General features: G+C 40.2%; 3 protein-coding genes across 9 annotated transcripts; 2 read left to right on the forward strand and 1 right to left on the reverse strand.

Moving 5' to 3' along the window:
• The first annotated feature begins 231 nt into the window (after positions 1-231).
• Positions 232-8415, forward strand: glb1 (galactosidase, beta 1). Its single transcript, XM_054778993.1, has 16 exons — positions 232-441; positions 1635-1804; positions 2682-2832; positions 3529-3589; positions 3681-3775; positions 3946-4126; positions 4201-4259; positions 4365-4486; positions 5722-5762; positions 5837-5949; positions 6038-6112; positions 6192-6281; positions 6347-6460; positions 7352-7483; positions 7561-7800; positions 7884-8415. The coding sequence occupies exons 1-16, from the start codon at positions 382-384 to the stop codon at positions 8139-8141; spliced, it is 1962 nt and encodes a 653-aa protein (XP_054634968.1). The 5' UTR covers positions 232-381; the 3' UTR covers positions 8142-8415.
• Positions 8416-8664: 249 nt separating this feature from the next.
• On the forward strand, positions 8665-13622 carry LOC129183103 (claudin domain-containing protein 1-like). Of its 3 annotated transcripts, none has more exons than XM_054779970.1 (5): positions 8665-8733; positions 9154-9468; positions 9818-9925; positions 10120-10257; positions 12665-13622. In XM_054779970.1, exons 2-5 carry the CDS (start codon positions 9183-9185, stop codon positions 12883-12885), a joined length of 753 nt encoding a protein of 250 aa, XP_054635945.1. In that variant the 5' UTR covers positions 8665-8733; positions 9154-9182; the 3' UTR covers positions 12886-13622. The 3 variants fall into 3 exon arrangements, with proteins under 3 accessions (XP_054635945.1, XP_054635944.1, XP_054635947.1); XM_054779969.1 differs by having other exon boundaries at positions 8697-8791; XM_054779972.1 differs by lacking the exon at positions 9818-9925 and having other exon boundaries at positions 8697-8791.
• A 51-nt stretch (positions 13623-13673) lies between these two features.
• Positions 13674-25233, reverse strand: LOC129183102 (N-acyl-aromatic-L-amino acid amidohydrolase (carboxylate-forming) B-like). Of its 5 annotated transcripts, none has more exons than XM_054779965.1 (8): positions 25206-25233; positions 23403-23472; positions 17118-17344; positions 16841-17033; positions 14901-14994; positions 14528-14635; positions 14142-14254; positions 13674-14058 (listed from the first exon to the last, which is right to left on the reverse strand). In XM_054779965.1, exons 3-8 carry the CDS (start codon positions 17342-17344, stop codon positions 13858-13860), a joined length of 936 nt encoding a protein of 311 aa, XP_054635940.1. In that variant the 5' UTR covers positions 23403-23472; positions 25206-25233; the 3' UTR covers positions 13674-13857. The 5 variants fall into 5 exon arrangements, with proteins under 5 accessions (XP_054635940.1, XP_054635943.1, XP_054635941.1 ...); XM_054779968.1 differs by having other exon boundaries at positions 24853-25211; XM_054779966.1 differs by having other exon boundaries at positions 24817-25211.
• Between the last annotated feature and the right edge of the window lie 839 nt (positions 25234-26072).

Genomic DNA, 26072 nt, shown 5'->3' on the forward strand with positions numbered 1-26072 from the left:
CTGGCCTGTGCAATTTAGGGGATGTCAACAAATTAACCCTCTAACTTCGGTGGCTTTTTGTGTGCATATCACTTTCCTTTACAGGAGGCCTATGTGTTTCACCGAATAACTTGATAACCATTATGCTATGAAGTGGGTAAAGGTGCAAATGCTGCACCCCATTGCCTCACCATTGTCATGCTGCCACCTTTTGAACAAAAAGCGTCATTACACGATTAAAAAAAAGTGCATCACATGACTTGACTTCCGCATGTCGACTCTCCGCATTAAACACCTTCTAACAAATGGACGTAATTCTAAACCCGTTCACGAAATCTGTTTGAAATTATCATTTTATGTAGTTATAGAAGAACCGGAAACGGATTGTGACGAAGATTCGTCATGTCGTCTCTGAGACTTGGACGCTTCCTGCTGCTGCTGCTGCTCAATCATGAACTCTCAGTAAGATCTTTTGCTTCTCATTAAATCTCCTTATTGTTTTCACATTCATATTAGCACACATATCACTTGCGTAAGAAGATGTTGAACCAACTTTAAGGACACGGTATCTCATGTAACAAGACACTCTAGACTAGCCATTGACTGGCGTTTGTCATGATAATATTGGTTACATGCAAAATGTTCTCTCTTATTGTGATGCATTGCAGTTTTGCACCACTGCAAACCACAATAATGAGCTAAATAAAACCTTTCAGATAGTAGCCATCAAAACTGAGCATACTTTTTGATACAGCAATTATATTTGAATTGATACAGCAAAGTGGCCTGTGATTATCCTCCTTTCAGAATGTTAATGTCCCTAAATGTAGTTTTTGTACCTTTCAATGGTAGATTTGTCATAATTTGTGATCACAAATCTAAAGTAACAATGGCCTGCACCAGTATGTGTTAAAGCTCTTATTGTTACAACTTGTACTGTATTGGCAACTGTATCTTAAATAAAAACAACTGCTGACTCAGGTGACACATCGGCAGGTCAGCTGAGATGCAATAAAAAAGATGGAACTTTAGCCACACATTGACGCCCACTCATCTTTCTTCCGTCCCAAAAAATCCGGAAAAGATAATGTGATCTAATTTCAAAATATTAATGATTTTTAAAAAAAACTTAACCAGCTGCATCACAAACCATTTTACACAATTAAGGACTCACACTGGCGGACTCACAGGGGGGTAGGATTAAATAAGCTTTGCTTCTTCCTACTCCTTTTGGATATGTAGAACTGTGAAAAAAAAAAAAAGATTCATGAGATGTATTCCATTGTAACCTTCATGTTCAAATAAACTAAACCAAACCAAACCAAAACACTGCACTGTATTTGGCATGGTGGCCGACACTTCCTCTTCACTCTCCCGGTCCACGAGCTAACCTCGCCACTTAGGGTAGTGGAGACAACTCACCCTGGGGGGGACGCTTACTATCATTCATCAGAGCAGCTATCACACTCAAAACCATATACTGTAGGCCCTAAACATGGTGTTTGTGTGTGTGTGTGTGTGTGTGTGTGTGCGCATGTGAAAAAAAATCATCCCACAGAATCGCAATCTCAATTCTAAGCAAGAAAATTGTGTTTCACAGTTTTTTGCAGAATCATGCAGCCCTAATTTGTTGCAACAAACTTGTGTGTTTGCAGCTCTCCGCTTCTCGTTCCTTCAGCGTGGACTATCAGAACGACTGCTTTCGCAAAGATGGGGAGAAGTTTCGTTACATCTCGGGCAGTATCCATTACAGCAGGATGCCCAGGGCCTACTGGAAGGACAGGCTGCTCAAGATGTACATGGCGGGCCTGAACGCCATTCAGACGTATGTTTGCCTCTGTGACCTACTCGTCATGTTGCATTGCTGTTGACACAACACTTCAGTGCAAACACTGAAACCACTGTGATGTTTGAAATGTGTGGGAATTTTTTTTACCTTCTCTACCGTCAGAGGAATCGTTTACTTTTACTTTATTAGTCAGTTCAGATTATGTGAACGCAAAATGGCAAAAAATGAACAGAACCCAAGGTCAAACACAATTCAATCTTCTGATTTGTTAACGTTTGGAATACATTTTTCCCAGAGGGAATGAAAATTGAAATCATCAGGATCAAGCTGTCACCATTATAAAACATTTTTTAACTGTACAAGCAATGTTTCCTGTGTAAAAAGAAGTTAACCGCCATTAATACTAAAGCCTAAAAACAACAAAAACACTTATCTTTCATAATCAAAGGGTAATGTGAAGATGACGTGTCACAGATGTACTCACGGATTTAACTATGATAATATAATAACGCTGCTTTGGAATGGCAATCCACTTATCTCACATTCTATAACTGGTACTATATATTCTTCTGGTCCTCACGTCATAACAATCTCACGAAAAGACAAAGAAAGAGCAAAACGGAGTTAATCTTTTGATTCTTGTCTACATCTAGAGAGACTGGCTTTGTTTTTGTATGGTGTCATGCATGACAGCGGCTTGAACTACAAAGTTTAGTGCAATTTTTTGCAAAAAGAAATAAAATGCATGGTTGTGCCGTTGGTTTTATCTGTCTGATGCCATTCTGCATTAACCAGAAAGTAGCTATAAAACAAACAAACAAAAATTCAGTGTTTCACCATCTAAAATGTTTTCTTTTTAAGAGTTTTTAAAGTGTTTTTTTTTTTTTAATCATACAATCATTTTGTTTTGCAGGTACATTCCCTGGAACTTCCACGAGGAGTCTCCAGGCCGATATAGTTTCAGCGGGGACAGAGATGTGGAACATTTCCTTCAGCTGGCTCAGGATATCGGACTACTCGTTATCCTTCGGCCAGGGCCGTATATTTGTGCTGAGTGGGACATGGTGAGAGATGCTGACATTGAATGTATTTTATTTATTCTGACTGCTCACTTCATTAGGTACACCTGCATAATGTAAAGACATCCAATTCAAAAGCTGCATCAAAAATCCCTCTCTACATTGTGGTTTATGAGTCATCAAGCTTTGCTGCCATATTATGCATATATGAAGTGAGGAAACCTCCAAATTTTCCCAATTAAGCGCCGTCCATCTGTCTTGTATATGTGGTTCAAATTTTGCAGCAATTGTAAAACATCTCTATGACAAGTTAGAGTTTGAAGGACCCATGTAAATGAGCCTAAAATGGCAGCTTCCAGCCAAAATGGCCAACCTACTACCACTACTACTACTACTACTACTACTACTACTACTACTACTATTCCCCGGGAAGCTTTAAATTCTCCTCATACTTGTAATTGTCATTTAGAGAATTATACATACACCAACCGACTTTTTCAATTCAGAGCTTTTCTTCCTGCCACACACACAAAACACAAGTGACTGGGAGAGATGTAGCTTATTTTACGATATTGGGGATCAATGCAAGCAGAGTCACCAAAGAACTGTTGAACAGCTGAGAAATTATTTTGTTCTAAAAATATTTGTTCAAAAACTGGTCTTGAAAAGAGGGGTTGTTTTATATTTGGGTCAATATGGTAATTATGCTACACCTAATGATACGCATTTGGCTACTGCCAGGGCGGGCTGCCTGCCTGGCTTCTCCAGAAGAAAGACATTGTACTGCGGTCTTCAGATCCAGGTGAGAAACCTAGACGAAAAGCAGTGATGTCCAGTAATGTTGGTTGTTTATATCGCACAGCATGAATAGCAGTATCATTTGTTTGTTTCAGATTACATAGCAGCAGTGGATAGCTGGATGGGAAAGCTCCTGCCAATGATGAAGCCTTACCTCTATCAGAACGGCGGCCCAATCATCAGTGTGCAGGTAGTTTGGTGTGCTTTGTGGCTACTGTAGTACTTAATAAGAATCTCCCATCTTGTTTACAAAACTGTATGTCAAAAATGACAATGAATTTATTATCTTTCCTGATCGTCCATCACGAAAGTGTAGTCAAATGCACATCCTTAGCACTTAATACGAACTTTGTTGTTTAGGTGGAGAATGAGTATGGCAGTTACTTTGCATGCGATTACAACTACATGCGCCACCTCTCCAAGCTGATGCGGTCTTACCTTGGCGAGGAGACGGTGCTCTTCACCACAGACGGCGCCTCACTCGGCTTCCTCAAATGTGGCACTATTCAAGGCGTCTACGCCACTGTCGATTTTGGCGCAGGTTGTTTTTTTGCTGCACTGATAGGTATTACCCGAATTGATGGAGTATGCACTTATTTGTTTTCTTCTTCCTAGGCTCCAATGTATCAGCAGCATTTAATGTGCAACGACACGCTGAACCAAACGGACCGTTGGTAAGCATGTCCCTCGTCACTGTCTCTTTTTGTAATTATTAAAACCGGCCCTCCTTTTCTCCACGACACTCACTGGATTCCGTCCCTTCTCCCTCTGCTCACCAGGTGAACTCTGAATACTACACCGGTTGGTTGGACCTATGGGGCTCGCCTCACTCTGTTGTGTCGTCCACAAAAGTGGCCAAGACCCTCAATGAGATCCTGGCCATAGGGGCAAACGTCAATATGTAAGTCTGCCCTTGGCTGTCTTGGCTAAGGTGCTCACAATGGTGCAGTGATTGCACCGGTAGCCCAGATACAATGTCCTCACTCCAAGAATAAAGTTATCATATCACATGTCATAATATTACTCTGAATATTATTAAAATCTAAGAATATAATAATTGTGGAATAATAATGAAAAAAAAATCTTGTGGGAATAAAGTTGTAATATTAAAAGAACAAAGTCTTAATCGTAATTGTAATTTTCCAGGTAAATTTTCCAGGTTTAAAGTCATAACAAGTGACAGTAGAGTTGTTACAAGAAAATGGTAAATGGTCTTTCACTTGTATAGCGCTTTTCCACCTCCAAGGAACTCAAAGCGCTTTGACACTGTTAGCACATTTACATACTGATGACACAGCATCAGGAGCAACTGGGGGTCAGTATCTTGCCCAGGGACACTTCCACACCATCACGGGATCATCTTCAGGTTGGGAGACGACTGCTCTGCCACCTGAGCCATGCCGCCCCCAAGAGTTGGATACATTTTTAATTCTGCAAGAAAAAAAATTTAATATAAAAAAATAATGCCAGTGTTTTTTTAATAATAAAGTTGTAATATTATAGAAATAAAGCCATCTTATAATGACAATAAAATGTACATTTTACACATGTAATTTTATGAGCATAAAGTTATAGCTTCAAGAAACTAAAGTTCTAATATTATAATAATATCATAATTTTACAATAATAGAGTTATAAATGTATGGGGATAAATAATATTATAATATTAAAAGAATAGCATTCTAATTTTACAATAGTAAAGTACTAATTTTATGGCAATAATGTGGTATTACAAGAAAAAGGGTCATAATTTTGCAAGTTGTAATGTTATGACACAGTCATACAGTCATGCATTTTCGGAGAATAAAGTTGTAATTTTACAGGAGTAAAGTGGTAAAAGAATACTGTTATAATTTTATGATAAGAAAGTCATAAAATTATGTCAAAAAACAGTTTCAGTTTTGTGAGAATAAAGTCAAACTTTTATGAGAATAACGTAAAACTATGGCAACAATATCTTTATGAGAAAGTAGTTGTAATTTTATGACAATAAAGTTATAGCATTACAAAAATAACTTGAATTACACATATTTTTGTGAGCTAATTCCTAATATTAGCTACAGTATATACTGTATACTGTTAGTGCTCTGTAGTCTGTCTATGCAATCATGAAAATCCACCATTGTCTCCTCACAGGTACATGTTTATAGGAGGAACCAACTTTGGATACTGGAATGGTCAGTAGACCGCAGACAAACTGTTTTGTTAAGATTATTTTTGAGGGCGTCTGATCACGTTTGGTCTCACTTAGGTGCCGTTGCGCCTTACAGTCCGCAGCCTACCAGCTACGACTATGACGCTCCACTCACTGAGGCCGGAGACCTCACTGAGAAGTACTTTGCAATCCGAGAAGTGATCAAAATGGTATGAATTGAAAAAAGTAGTTGTCATTGCATTAGTAACATTCACTCTGGACCATGTTTGGAGTGTACTATCTATCTTCTCCATACAGTACCGGAAAATACCTGAGGGGATAATACCACCATCATCTCCAAAGTATTCATATGGTGCTGTTAAAATGAAGCTGGTATGCACGCACTCTCATGCAGTGGACCTGCGTTCTACAATGTAGAAGACTCTTCACTTTGTTGATACTTCTCCCACAGCTGCAAACCGTGTCAGAAGCCTTAGAGACTCTGTCCTTCTCTGGCCCAGTGGAGAGCATGTTCCCCCAGACGTTCACTGACCTCAAACAGGTATGTCTTCATAGTTTATCAATGCGAGGCAGTTGTTTAAATGGCCTATTTGTCCTGTCTTGTAGGCCTTTGGCTATGTGCTCTATAGGACTGAGCTACCAGTAGACTGCAGCACGCCCACGCCGCTGTCGTCGCCACTAAATGGGGTCCGTGACCGAGCGTATGTGTCGGTTAACGGGGTGAGTCCAGTAGCACACAATGTATAACTTACTATTGCCTCCTGAGGTCAAAGGTGTGATTACTTATTATTAAGTGAGTTGTCTATAATGATATGTCACTTAGGATTAAATAAGCTTTGCGTCTTCCTACTCCTTTTGGACGTGTTGAACTGTGAATTGTATTATGTGATGTGTTCCATTGTAACTTGTATGCGTGTTCAAATAAAATTCAACCGTTACCACTTGATGTCACTCCAAAGCCAAGACGTCAGGCAGTAAAGAATTTTTTTGAGAGACAAAAATGACAAAAAAAAAAAAAGGAGAGACAAAAATGCCTCTAAAGTAGAATCAAACTTAATTTAAATTAACTTTGAACATAAGTGCATGTTTTTGTTGTGATTGTACAAATGACAAAAAATGAAAAAAAATTGATAACCATAGCACCACAAATGGAACTTGCGTAGCACCAAAAGATGTGCTCACAACACAGTCCTGGCTGCTCAGTACAATATGGGTAAAGCGACATCAATAATCAAAGAAGAACAGAACGCAAATTCAATTGTGCTTAGTGTTAATATGGAAAGATTCTCCTCTCAGATTGTTCATCACTGTATGAGTGTTTTTAAGTTGTATTATACGGTGCTTAACTTGTTTTTACACTTGTAAATGTGACGTTTCCATCACACGTCAGGAAAGTCGTACAGCGTTTTTACACGAAGAATATTTTAATGTCACGTTAAACATTGCCTACAGTCAATGGAGGTTTTATAGTGATGACAGAACAGATTAATTTCCGTGATTTCAAATAGGAAAATAGGAAACAAATGACTAGAATCTCAGAACAGCTTGTGTTTGGACTTGTAAAGTACAAAAAGGCTTCCCACATATTCATGCTGGTTGTTTTGTTTCAAGGTCGCTGCTGGGATTCTTGAAAGAAACAAAGTCCTAACCATTAATGTGACAGGAAAAGCTGGGAGTCAAGTGGACGTGCTGGTGGAGAACATGGGCCGCATCAACTACGGAAAAAACATCAATGATTTCAAGGTTTTACCATTACTCTTTATTTGTTCAAAAATAGGAATAATTTGAGTAAAAGTAGGAAAATTGTTGTCTTTGCGCAGGGCCTTGTATATAACCTGACTTTGGGCAATGTTGCACTAAAAGGATGGACCATGTACAGCCTCAGTATTGATGAAGCCATCAACCAGGGTATCTTCTGGGAAATGATTACCAAATCATCTGACCAGCTTCCGCCCACTGCACTCTCACTTCCGGCTTTCTACGGAGGAAGCTTCATCATTCCTGACGGCATTCCAGACCTACCTCAGGATACCTATATTAGTCTGCCTAAATGGCGAAAGGTATGACAATTATGTCTTTAATTATCAACTATGTAACATAGTTTATCTTAAATCTCACTCTGTGTCATATGTTTACTCCTCAGGGGCAAGTTTGGATCAACGGCTTTAACCTGGGACGCTACTGGCCTTCAAGAGGCCCTCAGGTGACTCTTTTTGTTCCCGCTACTGTCCTCAGCACCGACGCGCCCAACAATGTGACAATCCTTGAGCTGGAAGCTGCTCCCTGCCTCTCAAGTTCGTGTATAGTGGATTTTACGACCACGCCCATCCTGAACGAAACAGTGAAGTATCACCACAAGCAGCGCTGGGCAAAGTTTAGAGCAGATTTGTTCGGACATTAACAGAAGTTACCACTTCACAATGTGCACTCAACAATGATCAAACCACTAAACCACTCACTATGTGATTGATTGTTAAAATGTCTTCAATGATTCAGTGTGTCTTCAGATAAAAGGCTGAAATACTTGATCACGTCGTTACACTTTCATAAAAGTTTGTCACTTGAGGATTATTTTGCCAAATAAAATGTTTTTTTGTGTTTTTTAATTGCTTTTTTAATGCAAAAACAACAGGGAAGTACATGCATTTGTCAAGCATATGAATTTCAATAAAAATGTGATTCTTATGCCAGTGTTACTGTCTCTCTCTCTACTCTTTTTTTATGGACAATTGTAACACCCTTAAACTGAACTCTTCCTTTTATCTTACATGCAGTATGGATTACATTTAATATATTTTGGTATTAATCTCAGTTTTACATGTCGAAAGTCCAAGCATTTGATTTGGGAGAAGCTAATAAGAAACAGCAGCCGTCAATGTACAGTACTGTACTGTATTCTCATTCTCTCCATTGGGCGGCAGTGTCAGCTATCACATTGGTTGCTAATCGGCGAAGATGAACCCTAACAGCGTAGAGGAAGAATTAAGGGCCAGGTTGGTGGTGTATACTTCACAGTTAAGCGATTGAAAGTGCTCTTTTTCCAGAAATGAGGTAAACAAAGACAAGTAGACGTATACTGAGTCAGATAGTGTGATAAAAGATTACGGAACACATTGCTGCATTATTTATAACTAACGTTTTACTGCTTTCTTTTTGTTTAGCTAGCAACATGTTAGCCAACTTGCTAACGTACACACTGCGTGTACAGGTTAAATCGCAAACAAACTACTGTTGTCACTTTGTTATGTAGGTTAGTTAAGGCTTAAATCAATATACTAGTAAAACAAAAAATCGATTAATTTGATTACTGTTGACACACATGTGAACACGTGTATGGTTGTTGTTTGTATGCAGCAGCCACCAAACTCCGATTGTGTTTTCTGTAAGGGAGTAATTCTACCGTGTCGACACAGATTCACACTGAGCTGGCTTCACCGAGACCATGGTCGATAACCGCTACGCTACAGCTCTGGTCATCGGCTCCGTGCTTAGCTTGCTGGCGGCTGTCTACCTCTCCGTTGCCGTGGGGACCCAGAACTGGTACCAGTACAGTAGCCCAGCAGGCGTACATGAAAGCACGAACGCCACCGCGCTGAGAGATGACTTAATCAATGGAGAGTTTAATGAGAAGACCTCCAGCGAGACCTTGTACCTCCTCAACGGCACCCTGGGACTGTGGTGGAGATGCATCCTGGTGCCCAGCCCGTCCCACTGGTTCAAGGAGCCAGGTTAGAGAAACAAATACCAGACGCATGTATCTGCTATTAAGTTACTTTGGTACAGAAACGCTGCATGCCAAACTGTATTAACATTCTAAAGGGTTTTTTTTCATTGACCAACATAGGTTAAAAAAATGATGGGTTAAAAAAAAAATTGCGAAAACTCACAAAACATTTGCGAGAGAATGCATATCTTGCAAAAGTGTATTGCGTTCCCTTGCAAAAGTTTTGCGAGCTTTCACAAAAATTTGTCTTTCCCATCAATTTTTTTTCCTTCATGTCCCCTTAGGGGCTATGTAGAATCCCTCTTAATAAGAATACTTCAGTTTGAAATCCCACCTCTTTTGATTCCTTGTAGATCCCAAGTTAGAGTCGCAGTGTGTGAGCTTCACTCTTCCCCAACAGTTTTTGCCAAAGTACAAAAACCCTGGAAACCACAATAGTGAAGAGTATCTGCTTAGGACATGTGAGTCCTGTTTCAAAGCTTCACCTTTTATATAAAACCTCACCTGTTCACTGCACAAATGAAAGTCATGCAGCAATGTCCTCTAAAAGGATTGTTTCCAAGTGACCTCTTCTGACTTTAAATGCTCACTGTTAAGTTATTTCTGCTTGAGATTTATAGTTTTGTTTCTTTAATGTATAATGGGCTTCTTGTAGATTTGTGGAGGTGCCAGTTTCTCCTGCCTCTGGTGTCTCTGGCCTTGGTATTCCTCAGCAGCCTTGTTGGTGTCTGCGCTTGCCTGTGCCGCAGTTTCAAGCCCACTGTGGTTGTAGGAGTGATGCATCTTCTTGCAGGTGAGACTGTAAACACATATTGTTATTTAAATGAAAATGCACTGTACAGTACCTCAAAGTACACATCACGTTTCTGCAAATATTTTATTAAAATCTTTTCATGGGAAAACACAGAAGAAACTACACATCTATGCAATGTGAAGTAGTCAGTGTACAACAGTGTAAAAATACCGTCCCCTCAAAATAACTCAACACACAGCCATTAGTGTCTAAACCACTGAGGGGAAAAAAAAGTGGGTACACCTCTAAGTGACGATGTCCGAATTGGGACCAATTAGCCATTTTCGGCCCCCGGTGTCGCGTGACTTGCTAATGTTGCAATGTGTCAGGTGGGAATAGGTGTGAGATATATACCTGTATGTGTGTATATATACACTCCTGATCGAAATCTTAGGACCACTTGAAAAATTGCTGGAATTTGCATTTTGCACATTTGGATTTTAATGAGGTTTTAAATAAAGCTACAATATGCAAAAACAAGAAGGGGGAGTGGGACAAAAAAATGTAAACAAAAATACTGAAATAGGTTGTTTATCACCTGATCAAAAGTTTAAGACCACAGGCTATAAAAGAATAAATCTGCTCAAAATTTTCATTTTCTGTCAGGCATTCGCACTGTCATGCCCTCCTGATGGCTAAAGCTAAGAAGCTTTCTCTTTTTGAACGTGGTCGGATTGTCGATCTGCGTAAGCAAGGCCTCTTGCAGTGTGCCATTGCTGCTGAGGTTGGGTGCAGTAAATCAGTCATTCTACATTTTTTGAAAGATCCTGAGCATTATGCAACAAAAAAGTCAAGTGATAGACCCAAAAAAAAATCACACCTGGAGGATCCAATTGGCTGTCCATCAAGACACAGGGCGGTCTTCAACCAACATTAAGGCCCTTACTGGTACCGACTGCAGCGCACTAACCATCACACGGCATCTGCGGGAAAAGGGTTTAAAAACAAAAAAAAAAAGGAATTCAAAGACGTCGTCTCCTTCAACGCCACAAAACTGCCCGTTTAGTCTTTGCCAGGGAGCATCAAACATGGAACATTGAAAGGTACAACGCTGCAGTTCACAATGCTCGCTTGACCAAGGACTTCTTCAGGGAGAAAAAGATCACTCTTTTGGACCATCCTACATGTTCCCCTGATTTAAATCCCTTAGAGAACATTTGGGGATGGATGGCAAGGGAAGTTTAAAAAAATGGCCATCAGTTCCAGACAGTTGATGCCCTTGGTGAAGCCATCTTCACCACTTGGAGCAATGTTCACACTAGCCTCCTGGAAACACTCACATCAAGCATGCCCAAACCAATCTTTGAAGTGATTAACAAGAACGGTGGAGCTACTCATTACTGAGTCCTACTGAGAACATTTTTTGTTCTGGTTTGGAGAGTTTTTTGTTATTTTTTGAGCGATGGTCTTAAACTTTTGAAAAAATTGCAGAACTGTTAATTTAATGGCAAAGTTGCTGAGAGCCCTGCCAACATTTGAAAGGCACTTTTTATTTACAAAGCACATCTCCACTCAGTGTGCTCATTTGTCATTAAATACAGGTGTCATGTTTGACCAGAACACTTCTAAAAATACTAAGGCATGATGCAAATATTCTTTGGTAATATTTTCAACATCAGCTGGTGAGCTATTGCTAGCTTACATGCTACCTGTTGGAGACCTCTGTGATAGCGTCACTGTCTAAAGCTGTACACACTATGTGTTTCAGGTGCACAACTTATCACACACGCTGGTGAATTTGTTTCACTTATATTTGACTGAGTGAAATTGATTTTTTTTCTGGCTTTTCCACTGTTGTGTGGAACACCAAAATAGCTGCACCATATTAACCACAATGGTACAGTCATGGCAGGGTGGACCTAGACACTGTACTGTCTGTCCATTAAGATTAGTAGTAATAACTTACTACGAACAACATGCTTTGAATAGGAAGAAGACAAACCAAACCATTAAAAAAAAAACAGCAATTCGTGTACTTGGTGCAATGTACGGTGACACATGTCTCCTTTTTAATTTTTTGGGTGTTGTACATTGTGTTGCTCTGCTATGATGTTACACCATTTACTGTAAATTGCGGTTTATAAGCCGCACATGTCCACGTCATAAAATGACATTGTGCGTGCATGAGTCAGTGAGGACCAGGCAGCTCTTTATTTGACAGGACCCAATCATGAGCCATGAAAAAACTCCCAAGCTTTCAAACCCATTGGAAATTGCAGGGAGTCATTACTCAGTATAACAGTCTGACTCACGGTGTCATCTTACATACACTAAAATCATCACACAGCAACTTAACACTCAAAAGACCCCTAGGAAATATACATTACAAGTACCAATATGGGTTTAATTGGGTAGGTTAGCGGCAACACAAAATCTCATTGTTTGCATCCCTCCTCTACCTTGATAGCTCTGTGCTCTCTTGGTTGCGTCTGCTGCTTCCGTGCTGGCGTGGATCTTCTCCATAAGTATGCCGTTCCTCCCAAGGAGGTGGAGTCCTCGATGGGCTGGTCCCTCTACCTCGCCCTCATCTCCTTCCCTCTGCAAATGATGGCGGCCGCTTTATTCCTCTGGGCGGCTTGCAGTCATCGCAAGAACTACACCCGTATGGTCGCTTACAGGGTGGCCTAAAAGGGCAGTAGTCCTTTTTAAAATACAATTCTATGGAGTCTCAGGGCATCTGAAGGCAGGAGAAGTCCATTTGTAGCCAATCATAAATGCTGTTAATGGCTGTTATCCAACATCCATTTGTGGTGTTTCTTCTGTCCCTTTATTGCTTCTTTGCAGCCTTTCCTCTTATAGTGCATGCTATTAATGCTGAATTATTTATTAGTGGTGTTGCTGTGGAGATTGCCTTCTTTTTGGTTGCCATCACTTCTCTTCACTTTGCTCTTAACTTTACTGAAACTTCTGACCCGCACCTTTTTTTCAAAGTGTCATCATTATCCGTAATGTGGTGTCTTGCATGCATTTCTTTCATAACTCCAACCTGTGGTGAATTGTCATCACTTCAAATGTAACCACTCGTACCTGTATTTAAATACTTCATGTATCTAATGTCGGTGATTACAACTGATTAGCGTCTGTATGCTACTGCCATTTGTCCTTGTCACAATTCTCTTTTTGTAAAACCACTAGTAATGTATAGCAGTCCTGGCTGGTGTTATTTCTGTACAAGCCTTTTAAAAGACGCTGATATTTTGTATAGCAAAAAAAGTTCAGCCCATTTGTGTGAAAATGTGCTGTAAATTTTACAATAATTTGTTGAGACATCTAAATATGTCCATGTTTTGTTACACATACACTCTGTTTTTAGTTTATTCTCAAGCACTCATTTCTCTGCAGAAATAAATTGGACTTTTGTTGAATAGTGCAGTTTGTGTCATGTTTGCAAAACGTGTCACATAAAGTCATTGTCCGCCACAGGGTAATATATTTTAATCTTCATTCATGTTCATTTGCAATGAAAACATGCAAGTTACATAAAAATCAGTGTAAGTTTGTGAAATTCTCAAAGAAAATAACCGCTTTACCTGCATTGTGTACCACCGTCATTGCATTAGGCATTTACTGTACACACTGTGTGTACAAGTGACTCCAGTTTCAAGCGTTTTCCTTCTGCATGCTGATGGATGGGATGCTAATGCTTACTTTCTGAGCTAAATGGAAGGCAATCTTCTTTTCGTAGTAGGCACATTCGTTCACAAAAAATGGATAGGCCGCCTCTCCCTCGTGCTTTATAGTCTCCCCGGTAAATGACTGGAAAATGGGGTCTCCTGGATGGAGAAGCTTGAAGTCGTTGTCCTGTAGAGCAAGTGAGTGCACTTAAGAATCAAGGCTTTTTTTGGTCGGGGTACAGTACACTGGAAGAATTGAACACAAAGTACCTGTAGGTGGGGATGAATAGCAGCCGTGATCTCATGGGTAGTGGGATCTCTTGGGTAGTCGATGGTCTTGGTCCAGTTGAATGCCTCCATTTCACCACCCTCAAAAGTGCATCCTGTCAAATTGAAGACAGTTTGTCTTTAATCATTGGACGATATAATGCTTTTAGCTATTGTATGTATGTAAAACTACAAAGGTGTCTATGGGTCACACTAACAAGAGAAAAATAATACAATAACTCAAATATTTGTACATAAATAAAAGTCACAAGATTGTGAGAATAACTGATTTAAAAAAAAAAAGTTGCAATATTACAAGAACAAATGTTTCTGTGAATGAAATCAATATTACAAGAAAAAAAGATTTTTACATGAATCATAATATTCACCAGAATTGAATTTTTGAAGCCATTCGATGATGAGATCTAATGTTTCCATCACCATGTTGTATATGTCAGCTCTGACTACACCAGTGGGTTGAGGACCGACCTCCAACGCTACACACAAAAAAAAGAAATGGTCAGAACGGCGCTCGTCCCAAATTAGAAATTCGGTTCCTTTCTAGGACACAAATTGCATCCTTAGAACATAGTACTGGTACATGACAATTTTTTATTTTTTTTTACCATGGTTAAACTCTATCACTGTAATGTCATTATATTTCATCCAAAAATATGAATTATTGTCATTACTTTTCTTTTAAAATTACCTATCCAATACAGAATGACCACTTTCATGCAACACATGCACACACACACTTACAGAAGCCATGTTTGCCTACAGTTTCAAGTGAGAAGGACTCTGAATCCGGTACAACCAGCTGGATAACTGCTATGGTCCCATATGAGCTTTTACTCTGGAAAAATAAGTATCATCAGTACTTTGTATACATTTTTTTCTCAGCTTGTGTGTGAGGTTAATTGAGCAAAGATTAGACAACACAACTAGAAGACCAAACACTTCAACTGTAGTAGACAAGTACAGTCATCCCTCGCCACTTCGCGCTTCGAATTTTGCAGCTTCATTCTATCACGGTTTTTCAAAAGTCTATTTATTTAATTTTAAAGAATCATGCTGTTTGGTGGTTGAATATGATTAGTCAAAAATATACATATTTAAGCAAATATTACGTATTTTTAAAAAAATTGATGAATTAACTAAAATACGAATATAAGACATTCAGAAGGCGCATTCAAAGACTGTGATGAGATGTAGTATTCTGCCCTCCTCACTAGGCAATGTAACTGTGAGACACACAAGCACCAGGCCCGATCGCCGGAACAACAGGCTTTTATTGCAGGTTTGAATGATCTCACCTCTCAAGGCACAATAATCCCTAACACGGGCTTCTGTTGCGGCCGTAACCCACGCAAAGTCCCCTAGCGCCGGAACACATTTACAACAACACACATGAGTACAAGTCTTATTTATGTCTTAAATGGCTTGTTTTCTCTTCTTTTGTCTACTACAGTATATTACTATTAAATATACTAGTCACAAGAAGTTAGGGATATTTCAGATACATTTCAGGATGAACCTAAAATGTTTACGGGTGAACTTAATTTGAGTTTCTCTAATTTTAAATGCTCATGTTCAATACGTAACGCACATAATGCACAACTTGCTGTTCTCTAACATAACAGTTGTGAATATCCCTAACTTTTTGTGAGCGTTAATTAATGTATAGCATGCTCTAATGTTAAAAAGGGTATTTAGAAGGTCAAGCAGGTTTTCCAAGTTGTAATTACGAAAATATTGTATTTATAAATAAGGAGTCCTACTCCTGCAATTTTTCACTTATGACGGTCGAGTCTGGAACCAATCAACCGCGATAAATGAGGGATTACTGTAACCCCTAAATAGCAATGAGGAAAATTTGTAGGACAATTGTAATGTTTGTAATGTTATAGCCAAAGTTAAATAACTCTTTCTGGAGCGTCATTTCAATTTTAATAAGTGGGATTTGCTCACAATTCTAGGATCAAGCTACATTTTGGACTTCTTCTGATTACAAATATGAAATAACGAAAATTTATTTTTTCCAGGTGTCAACTTTTATCATCATAAAATTTGTAAAATACTTCACACATTGTGCCGAGTCATGAAAGTGCGAAAACAGCATATCCAAGTAACAGCTGTTTATTGTGAAACTTTATAATATGAAAAAACAAAGCAATACGATATTGCTTTCGTATATTTGTATGTACAGTATATGGCTTTCAATGTTAACTTCCTGTTTTTAAGTTCTATTTTTGACATTACCATTTTTCTCTTTGGAGCCACACAATGACCTAGTGGTTAGCATGTTGGCCTAACAGTGAGTGTGTATCTCCGTTGAAACATGTCTGTTTGTATTTTGCATGTGCGGGTTCTCTCCGGGTACTTCCTCCCAAAAATATGCAAGCTAGGATAATTGGAAACTCTAAATTGCCCATAGGTGTGAATGTGAGCGTGAATGGTTGTTTGTCTATATGTGCCCTGCGATTGGCTGGCAACCAGTCCAGGGCGTACTCCGTCTATTGCCCGAAAAGACAGCTGGGATAGACTCCAGCATATGGTACGGTGCGATACGGAAAATGGACGAATGGGGGAAAAAGCGCTTTAGAATACATTTTCCGTTCCTTTTCTGAAAATTCTAGGTCAAATGAAAACATTTTCCAAGCATTTCCCAGCAGTTTGTGCGGTTTCAATGTATGATTTACCTGCACATATTTACAAATGTGCAGCGCGATCCAGTCGTAGTTGAAAAGAATGAAGCAGAGGCCCATGTTGGAGGTAGTGTTGTGGAGGTCACACAGCAGGTCCACAGCGTCTGGGCTTCCTTTGGGCCCAAGCAGAGCGTTCAGTTCGTGAGCTCGCTTCATCTCGTGGGGCGAGGAGGCATTTAAGGGGGCGCTGAAAGTGCCGAAAAAGAAGGACAAAGGTTAGCAGTGTGACATATCTTATAAATGCTGAGGTAGCAGTTTTTCCCCAACATACCTTAGCAAAGCACTTGTGAAGCAACGATTGAGATCTGTCTCCATGTACCTTCTACACACTTTAATAGCATCCGGATTGGAAAGCACAGTCATTACAGACACATCCTCGACCTCCACTACCTTGTTTTTCTCCATTTGTCGCACCACGTGTATCCCCGTCATCTCATTGCCATGGGTGCCCCCGCAAATGGCGAAGCGGGTCAGCGGTGGGAAAGAGATGTGCTCCATCTGGTGAGAGGAAAGACGAGTCTTTGCTAACTGACTTCACTTTAGTAGTCGCAGCTGTGTAGTTCTCCTGCTTATGCCTCAAGCCTGTTTAAAGAATAAACATGTTAACCAAACAGAGAAACGTGTGGATGGTGTGCAAAAGTCCTTTTAGTGAACCATTGTCTTTAATGAGTGACCCAGGGGATGTTTCAGGTTCATCTTGTTCAGTTACTCAACTATTCATTCATTCCCCTTAAGCCCCTTAAGTTGAGGTTCGTGGCTGGTGAGGCAATGACTCCTTTGGAGTTTTTTTTTTCATGTAAAATATAGGTTGCTCATTAAGACGATAGCCCAAAAAAAGAGGATAATAGTTCCCTTTGGTTGAAAAAATGTTTTCAAATTTTTTCCGATACCCAAATGAATATTTGTCTGTGTCTGGTCAAACTGCTTCATGCTGGATCTTAAAGGAAAACGTGCCCATCATCCACAATCCCTATATGAGACGAGATCGCACGTTGTTCCCTTTTCTGCGCACTCTCAATAGCCGCCTCTTGATGGCAGTTTTTCACTAACAATGCAGGTAATGTGGATTCACCTATTCCAACTATTTTAAGTTTTATATATGTGCGGTAACCGCGCAGTAAAAGGCACATTCATGATAACATGTAATACCTTTTAAGCGTTACCACAACTTATTCCCTGGGTGCATTGATTTCACAGATCACACGGAAACTAACACGACTTCCGTTAACAACAACAGCATAGAGAGCACGTTGTGGGCGTGTCATATACATGTATTATAGTGATCAAATGCTATTTATTTATTACAGTGCTGTGAAAAAGTGTTTGCCCTCTTCATGAGTTCTTTTATTTTTTGCATGTTTGTCACACTTAAATGTTTCCGATCATCAAACAAATTGAAATATTAGTCAATGACAACAAAAATGAACAGAAAAGGCAGTTTTACTTTTTTTTTTTTTTTTTTTTTAAAGAATTTTAAACTTTTTATTGTTAAGGGAGAAAAAAAGTCCAAACCTCCATGGCCCTGTGTGGAAAAAGTGCCCCTTCCCTGTTAAAACATAACTGTGGTTTATCACGCCTGAGTTCAGTTTCTCTAGCCACACCCAGGCCTGATTACTGCCACCTGTTCTCAATCAAGAAATCACTTAAATAGGACCTGCCTGACAAAGTGAAGTAGACCAAAAGATCCTCAAAAGCTAGACATCATGCGGAGATCTAAAGAAATTCAGGAACAAATGGGAAAGAATTTAATTAAGCTCTATCAGCCTGGAAAAGGTTATAAAGCCATTTTTAAAGCTTTGGGACTCCAGCGAACCACAGTGAGAGCCATTATCCATGAAATGGCGAAAACATGGAACAGTGGTGAACCTTCCCAGGAGTGGCCGACCAACCAAAGTTACCCCAAGAGCGCAGAGACGACTCATCCAAGACGTCACAAAAGACCCTCCTATTGAGATGCTGTGGCATGACCTTAAAAAGGCGCTTCATGCTGGAAAACCCTCCAGTGTGGCTGAATTACAACAATTCTGCCAAAATTCCTCCACAGTGCTGTAAGAGACTCATTGCAAGTTATTGGAAGGGGGCAAATACTTTTACACACCACATACAGTGGGACAGGAACAATATCAAATTAAATGTACACAATGAATACAGACCCAGTAGCACTAGTACGAGCACGGAGAATAGATTATAGCTTTGCTGTTTGCTGTGTGTCATAACAGGAATGAATTAGCTTGAGGTTGTGGACCAGACAAATATTTACATTAGCGCTCAATAACGTCATCAACTCCTACCTTGATGCATTCCCGCATGGTATCAGCATTTGGGACCAAATATGAGATGAAAGCCGCGGCCCGGTGGTTGGAAACACATAAAAGGGAAAGTTGTGTTCTTGTCTCACTTAAGGATTGTGGATGATGGGCAAAATTCCAAAAAAAAGTGCAGTTTTCCTTTAACAAGCTGATGTTGTGAAAGTGTCACACTGTTAACCATCCAACATTAACACTCCAAACCAGAGTCAGACCATCCAAGTGCTCCTAAGGGGCCTCAGCCAAGGAAGACATTCACACTGGCAATCCCACATTCCATTTTAGACACAAGCGGCATATCACAACCTATTCTTCAGACTTGCACAGAGCTCTTTAACGTAGCCAACAATGTCAGTCACCAACGTTCATCGTATACTGTATATACTGTAGCTGGATTTGATAATGGTGTTTGCATGTCGTGGTTCTGAACTGGATCACATCCAGCTGATGTCAAGGGGGCAGATTATTAGGAACACTTCAGTTGAATGCAGTACAGTGCACACGACGCTCCCCAGCTGTGACCCAAGTCATAAAGTCGGTTACCTTATTGCTCTCTGGTTCACGATATGTTACATGGCACCAAGCAAAACACCCAAGGCTATTTTATTTGCCTTACCTGTGTGTCAACACTGGGCTTCAGTAACCTGTGACAGTTTTTTGTTAACCTGCCAGCATTCAGTGTAGTCGCACTCCGCAAACGAGTGTCTCACAGGACCTCTTAACATTTGGTGTACACGGCAGCAGACACAACCAGAAACTCTGCCGCCCTTACAGTTGACTGTTCCCTGATCCAGTCCTCCCACTTCCTTACTTGCGTCCGTCCTCCTTATGAAGGCCCTCCTCTTTCAGATCATGTTTCAGTTTGTGATGTAAGAGAAAAATGGCTTGCTCTAACAGTGTGTGGTTCCTATAGTCAGGAAAAAAAAAAGAGGCTGAGTGAATCTTTGAACAGCAGCCAAGTCAGTTGGAAAGGAGTCGTTGTAATAAAATCAATATGGTCAGAAACTGCAGACATGACTTGACATGGGAGAAACATTTACCGGTATTGAGCAAAAACGTATGACCTTTTTCGGCCTTTTTATGGGAACTAGGTTAGGGTTCATTTTTTTTCTCCCCATTATCAAATAATTCATTTCTCCCAGGCTAAAACATATGTTGTGAAAAAAAGAACAGGACAAAGGACACTACTGCGCGACGGATATGTCTCTTTGCAAAAGTAAAAATGACCACAGCTGTCTGAAAGGTGGCTTAAAGCCCCCCCTGCCCAAAATAGTAATAGATGTTATTATTATTATGAGACTCCGCTGGAATGAAAAGTGTACTACAAATAATAACAGTACGGCTGTCAAATGATTCAAATTTTTAATCAGATTAATCACGGTTTTCAAATTAATCATGATAAATCCCCACGTCACACTATGTTTGAAATATGCCCATTATTACTGTATTTTGGGATTTGAAAGAAAGATAAATGACAGGGCAGGATTATATTTATTTGTATGTATTAACAGCGCTAAATGAACTGAAAATTTAAATCAAGTTAAGAGAGTTAAGCTGACCTAACGCTGGTTTCTTCAGGCAATGATGAGTTGCGTTCAAAGACACCACGTCATTTAAGTTAAATTCACATGTTTTGAGGGAATTTTGTGTGATTTCCGATATTTAAACGCAGAAAATTGTTAAGCACTTTAAGAGTTATACAGTGAGTGATAAGAATATCCACGTATTGTTTTTCTTTGCATTTCTGTTTATTTAGACCATACACACACGCATAATAAAGACGTTGTTGATGTTATTATTATTAACAAATGATGTGTATTGTGTCCAATGAATTACTCATGTAAAAAATACATCATATCAAATGTTTACTATTTACATTGTTTTAGTTAAACCTCAATGAACAGCTACAAAAATATATTATAATATAATCTTATTTTATAAAATACAAACAAAGACCCATCTCAATAGACAAAGTAGGTGAAAATAGGTCAAATCTCTTTCTCACGAACGAATCACCTGTAAGAACACCAGAGCATGTTTAACCCCGCCCCTCCCCCTGCTCAGTGTGGACACAGAGACGGACGCGCCACACATCTTGACCAATGACATTCACCTTTAACAGAAAAAAAGACACAGAAAAAAACGATCGGCTCCCAATTGGCTCCCAACAACGCCAGCCGGCTCCTGTCGTTCATTTCAAAGAGCCGGCTCTTAGAGCCGATCCGTTCGCGACCAACATATATGGTGTTGGAACTGCACTGCTGTTGATGTGTTCAGGTCAGAATAAAGTTATAAAAGAGCATCAGACTCTGTGGGGAGCTACACTGTGCCGCCGTCTGTTGTCATAACAGAGAGCCGTGGCTTTCCATGATGCGTGTGCGTTAATTACGCCAAAAAATAATTACGCCTGGACCTGGAGGAGCATTCTGCATGAAGATCTGACGTGACGGGCGGATGTTTGGGGAATTATTGTGGGTAAGCTGGTACCTGACCAGTGATGCATTTATGGGTGAGGAGAAGGATTTTGTACTCCATCTGGGATGAGACGGGGTGCCAGTGCAGTGATTTTAGGGTCGGGATGATGTGTTGCTATGTGGAACACCACATGTGACAGGGAGCAGCCTGGACGTTTACCTACCCAGCAAAACACATTCTGTCCTGCCAGATAGATAGGACTGGAGCCCCTGCAGTGCACTTCCTGACTGTCCAACAGTGTTGTGGAGGCGTTCTGGAAGGATGTTGTGGACCATTGTGTCAAAGGCCGCTCCCGTTAGGTCGAGAAGAACGAATAGGGCTGATGGGCCCGTGTCGGCTGCCATCAGTAAGTCATTCGTCACCCTGAGCAGTGCTGTTTCTGTGCTGTGGGCTGAGTGAAAGCCTGACTGGAACTTCTCAAACAGATTGTTCCGCTTAAGATGGTTCTGAAACTGTGAGACCACGATCTTCTCTACGACCACGGACAAGAAGGGCTGGAGATAGGCCTGTACTTGGCTAGCACTTTTGGGTCTAATGAGGGCTTCTTGAGGATAGGACGCATGACAGCGTCTTTGGAAGATTAACAGACTGGGTGACAGTTTGGCTCACAATGGGAATGAGTGGCTTCAGGAGGGCCGTTGGAATGGGAGCCAATATGCTGGTGGATGATGTCATAGCTTGCAGGGTTTCTTTGATGTACCTTTTTGTAACCATAGTGAAGGATGCGAGGGATGGCAAACTTGCATGCAGGGACTTCGAGACGGAGGGAAACTTAACAGAAAGGACAAACACTGAGGAGCAGATGTTAATGACTTTAGATCTTTCACCTGTCAATATCCCATGTTTGGTTCTCTCCTGCAAATTCCAAATGGGCAATTTTGTGGTGTTGAAGGAAATGAGCCCTTTGAAGATGTTTGTTGTTCTTAACCCTTTTCTTGCAGATGGACTGCACTCGGCACCAGCAACAACCTTCATTTGGCCCGAGGATCGTCTTGTGTCTTGACGGACAGCCAATCGCAATCGGCCCCTCCGGCTCAGGGCCGGTGATATTTTTTTGTGTCCACAACTTGACTTTTTTTTGTTCATAACCCTCAGGATCTTTAAGAAGTGGAAAATGACTGTCTTACTGAGTCCAACCTCAGCAGATGTGAGAAGCCTTGCTCATGCAGCTCAACAATCCGACTGTGTTCAAAGAAAGAAAGCTTTTTTTGCCTTTGCCTTCAAGAGATCATGACTGTATGAATACCTGACAGAAAAAGACACTGACTCCACATTTATGCCAAGCTTTTAAAGGCTGCGGTCTTAAACTTTTGATCAGCTGATGAACAGCCTATTTCACTTTAATGGTTATTTGCAATAAATTGGTTACTCCCAAAAAAAATTTTGTCTCACTTTCATTTTTTCTTTTTGCATTTTGAAGCTCCACTTAGAACCACCTGCAGGTCCAACAGTGCAAAATGTAAATTCTTGCAATTTATCAACTAGTTTTAAAATTTTGATGAGCAATGTGTCGGTATTTTATATAGCTTTTGTATCAGTCATAGAATTATAAACATAACAATCACTGTACAATCAAACTCAAAGTAAAACTAGCAATGAGCAGTGGGAATGTGAAGGTGTTTGCAGAGCGACGCCATCACCTCGTGGCCCATGTTGCTCATATTGTACTGGGCAGCAAGACACTTTCCTATGTCGCAATCATCACACCTTTCCTTTGCCATCACTGGTACACTTTGGTGGAATTGCACAAAAGCTAAAGAAAAATCTAAACTCACTTGTGGAGTTCATCCTTCAGATCAGGGGTGTCCAAACTTCTTCCTGTCAGGATGCGCAGGCGGGGGGCCACTTTGAACAAAAAGGTAACAAAGCAAATCAGTGTAATAGCTAATAGGATATCTCATCAATGGTTCATTTTGTTTTTATAATATACCAAGCAATATGAGTTGCAAACTGAAAATTGCCCCCCGGCCGCACGATGAACACCCCTGCTCACTGAGCTGAAGTCTCCCATGATTTGCTGAGTCCACTTGCTTCGTGTATCTTCCGATGCATATTCATTCTTCCTTTCTCACATTTTTGTTGAAGGCAAATGTTGATCGGTTTTAAAGGTTCTGTCTATGAAATACACCAAATGCACACTCTCCTGATGATCTAGATCAGTGGTTCTCAACCGGTTTGGTCGCAGCACCCACCGTCACCGCTTCATGACAAGCGCTGACTCAAGTTGGCAAAATTTTTCAACTCAAATTTCTCAAATATCTAAACCAAAAGACACTTGGAAAATGAGGTAGTGCAAAATAACACTGTGTGCCGTTGTGTAGCGTGTGGGGAAGAATAGCTATCTCAAGGTCACCCAGCATGCCTGGCGGGTTGTAGATGCAGGTATAGTTTTGCATGTACAGACGTCCCTCGCTATATTGCGGTTTGAATATCGCTTCCTCACTCGCATTTAGAAAAGAAAAATGAATAAGTGATGGCTGTTTTGTGGTTGACTATGGCCTATTATTGGTCAAAAAATATACAAAGACAAGTTATATGTACAATTCGAGTCACTTGGCATCAGTAATGTTATGAGACATGACGTTAGATTACATTAACTTTCACACTGCATGGAGACTGGCGACTGAGCCAGCAGAACCGAGCCGACATGCCATGGCTGAGACTGAGTGAAAAAAGGTTCCCCTTTCATTCCATCCGGAAGTGGTAAGTTTTGGGCTTATTTGTCCTTCTTCCCCTCGCCGTTTGAAACTCTTTCTTAAGTTTAGAACGCGTAAATTGGAGAGGCTAACTAGTTTTCTCGGTAGCTTGCTATGCTAATCGCGGCCATCTGTTATGTCAATGCAGTGATCCTGTAGCCTGCGTAATGTGATGTAAACAAAGAATAACAGGAGTGTAAAAGTGTAAAAGGGGGTGTTATTTCATGTCTACAGGGCTCTAATAATGTTAAAACCAGTATTTACAAAGTCAAACAAGTTTTCTGCGCTAGGAATATATTCCGTTTATTAATATTTCATCCTACTTTGTGGAAATTCCTGTGTCGTGGTCAGGTCTGGAACCAATTAACCGCAATGAACGGGGAAGACTGTAGAGTATGTCAGTGTGTAAGCGTTATTTTGATACCTGCGTAGTCTGTGTGGTTCAGTTGTATTGTGTGTTCCATTTGTGTTATTGTGTTAGTTTTGTTCGTACCGCAATTTATGTTGCTAGGCTTCTGTCTGTCTGTACCGTGTTCGCAGAGAGTCTTGTTGGCTCCTGGCTTTAAAATAAAGAGCACTCCTTCAAAGCAAGCTGAAGATGCCTCTGACCATTTCCTGTGCCGCTCAAGATCGCCACAATATACTAACAAATTTTGTTGGTCTTCTTTTATGAAAGCGGGTTTCACAAAGCACTACTGAGTGTTGTCACCACCTTAAGGAGGATTAAGACACAACACCCTGCTGCACAAAAAAAATTCACTTCAGAATAAAAGCGACACCCATGACGCACTGAAATGAAAAGAGGTCCACTTTTGTGTCGCGATCCACCAGCTGACAATCACTGATCCAGATGATATAAAATCTATAATTACCTTACCTTACCTTCCCCTTTTGCACCCATATAACTCTGGCTGTCCAAAGTCCGAAGCTCTGTTTAGTCATGTAATCCTCTTGGTGACTTGGTTGTAATCCTCTTGCTTCCATGGTTTAGCTTAGTTTTAATTCATTTTACAGCCAACTTCAATGTCTACTCAATACGTTTTGAAAAATAAAATCAATTATAATGTACACTAGGTCCCCAACTTACGAACACCCAACTAGCGAACATTCACGGATACGAACACAAGCCGACTGGTCTATATTTTATTTTATTTTGCCTTGTAGTCAGTCGCTCAATCAGTATTTATCCTGCTACTGTACATGCTTGACCAGTAGAGGGCCCTGTGACACTGATAATGGGACCAACAGAGGAAGCGTTAGAGCTAATGGGACCCACAGAGGAAGAGTTAGACGCTGGGGAGATAAAGCTAAATGAAAAGCTAAATTATACAACCCGGACAGAGCGTGTGATTAAAGTTTATGAAGAGTTAATAGGCCTACTTAATTCTACACCACCCACAGACCACTACCTCTTTTAGAAGAGTCCGACGACGACGACTTGTCCTTTTTTTCAATAACTCCTCCTCCAACTCCTCCACAACGACGTATGCTCGACCACTCCTCTTTAAAGGTAAATAACATTTATCATTACGTATTATTATAACACTTTTATTATTGTTTTTTTCATTAATTATCCTCGTTTAATGTTACTACTGCATCCAAACTCATATTTACATACATACGCATATACTGTATATATGTATACACGTACATGTAGTACCTATATCATTGGTAATATTACCTTTTCCCCTACTTAAGAACAATTCAACATAAGAACGGTCGTCTGAAACCAATTGTGTTGGTAAGTTG

The sequence above is a fragment of the Dunckerocampus dactyliophorus genome, chromosome 6, assembly GCF_027744805.1.
Source record: "Dunckerocampus dactyliophorus isolate RoL2022-P2 chromosome 6, RoL_Ddac_1.1, whole genome shotgun sequence".
Classification (NCBI taxonomy): domain Eukaryota; kingdom Metazoa; phylum Chordata; class Actinopteri; order Syngnathiformes; family Syngnathidae; genus Dunckerocampus; species Dunckerocampus dactyliophorus.

What these genes read in the sequence shown, in the direction of transcription:
- LOC129183102 (XM_054779965.1), bottom strand. Translation starts at nt 17,344, where the DNA reads ATGGAGCACATCTCTTTCCCACCGCTGACCCGCTTCGCCATTTGCGGG. An exon ending in TGTAGGCAAACATGGCTTCT is followed by an intron (nt 14,636 to 14,900) that starts GTAAGTGTGTGT and finishes TTTTGTGTGTAG; the next exon opens with CGTTGGAGGTCGGTCCTCAA. An exon ending in GCTTCAAAAATTCAATTCTG is followed by an intron (nt 14,255 to 14,527) that starts GTGAATATTATG and finishes TCAATTTGACAG; the next exon opens with GATGCACTTTTGAGGGTGGT.
- LOC129183103 (XM_054779970.1), top strand. Translation starts at nt 9,183, where the DNA reads ATGGTCGATAACCGCTACGCTACAGCTCTGGTCATCGGCTCCGTGCTT. An exon ending in CCACTGGTTCAAGGAGCCAG is followed by an intron (nt 9,469 to 9,817) that starts GTTAGAGAAACA and finishes GATTCCTTGTAG; the next exon opens with ATCCCAAGTTAGAGTCGCAG. An exon ending in AGTGATGCATCTTCTTGCAG is followed by an intron (nt 10,258 to 12,664) that starts GTGAGACTGTAA and finishes CTACCTTGATAG; the next exon opens with CTCTGTGCTCTCTTGGTTGC.
- glb1 (XM_054778993.1), top strand. Translation starts at nt 382, where the DNA reads ATGTCGTCTCTGAGACTTGGACGCTTCCTGCTGCTGCTGCTGCTCAAT. An exon ending in GGCCTGAACGCCATTCAGAC is followed by an intron (nt 1,805 to 2,681) that starts GTATGTTTGCCT and finishes TTTGTTTTGCAG; the next exon opens with GTACATTCCCTGGAACTTCC. An exon ending in AAAACATCAATGATTTCAAG is followed by an intron (nt 7,484 to 7,560) that starts GTTTTACCATTA and finishes GTCTTTGCGCAG; the next exon opens with GGCCTTGTATATAACCTGAC.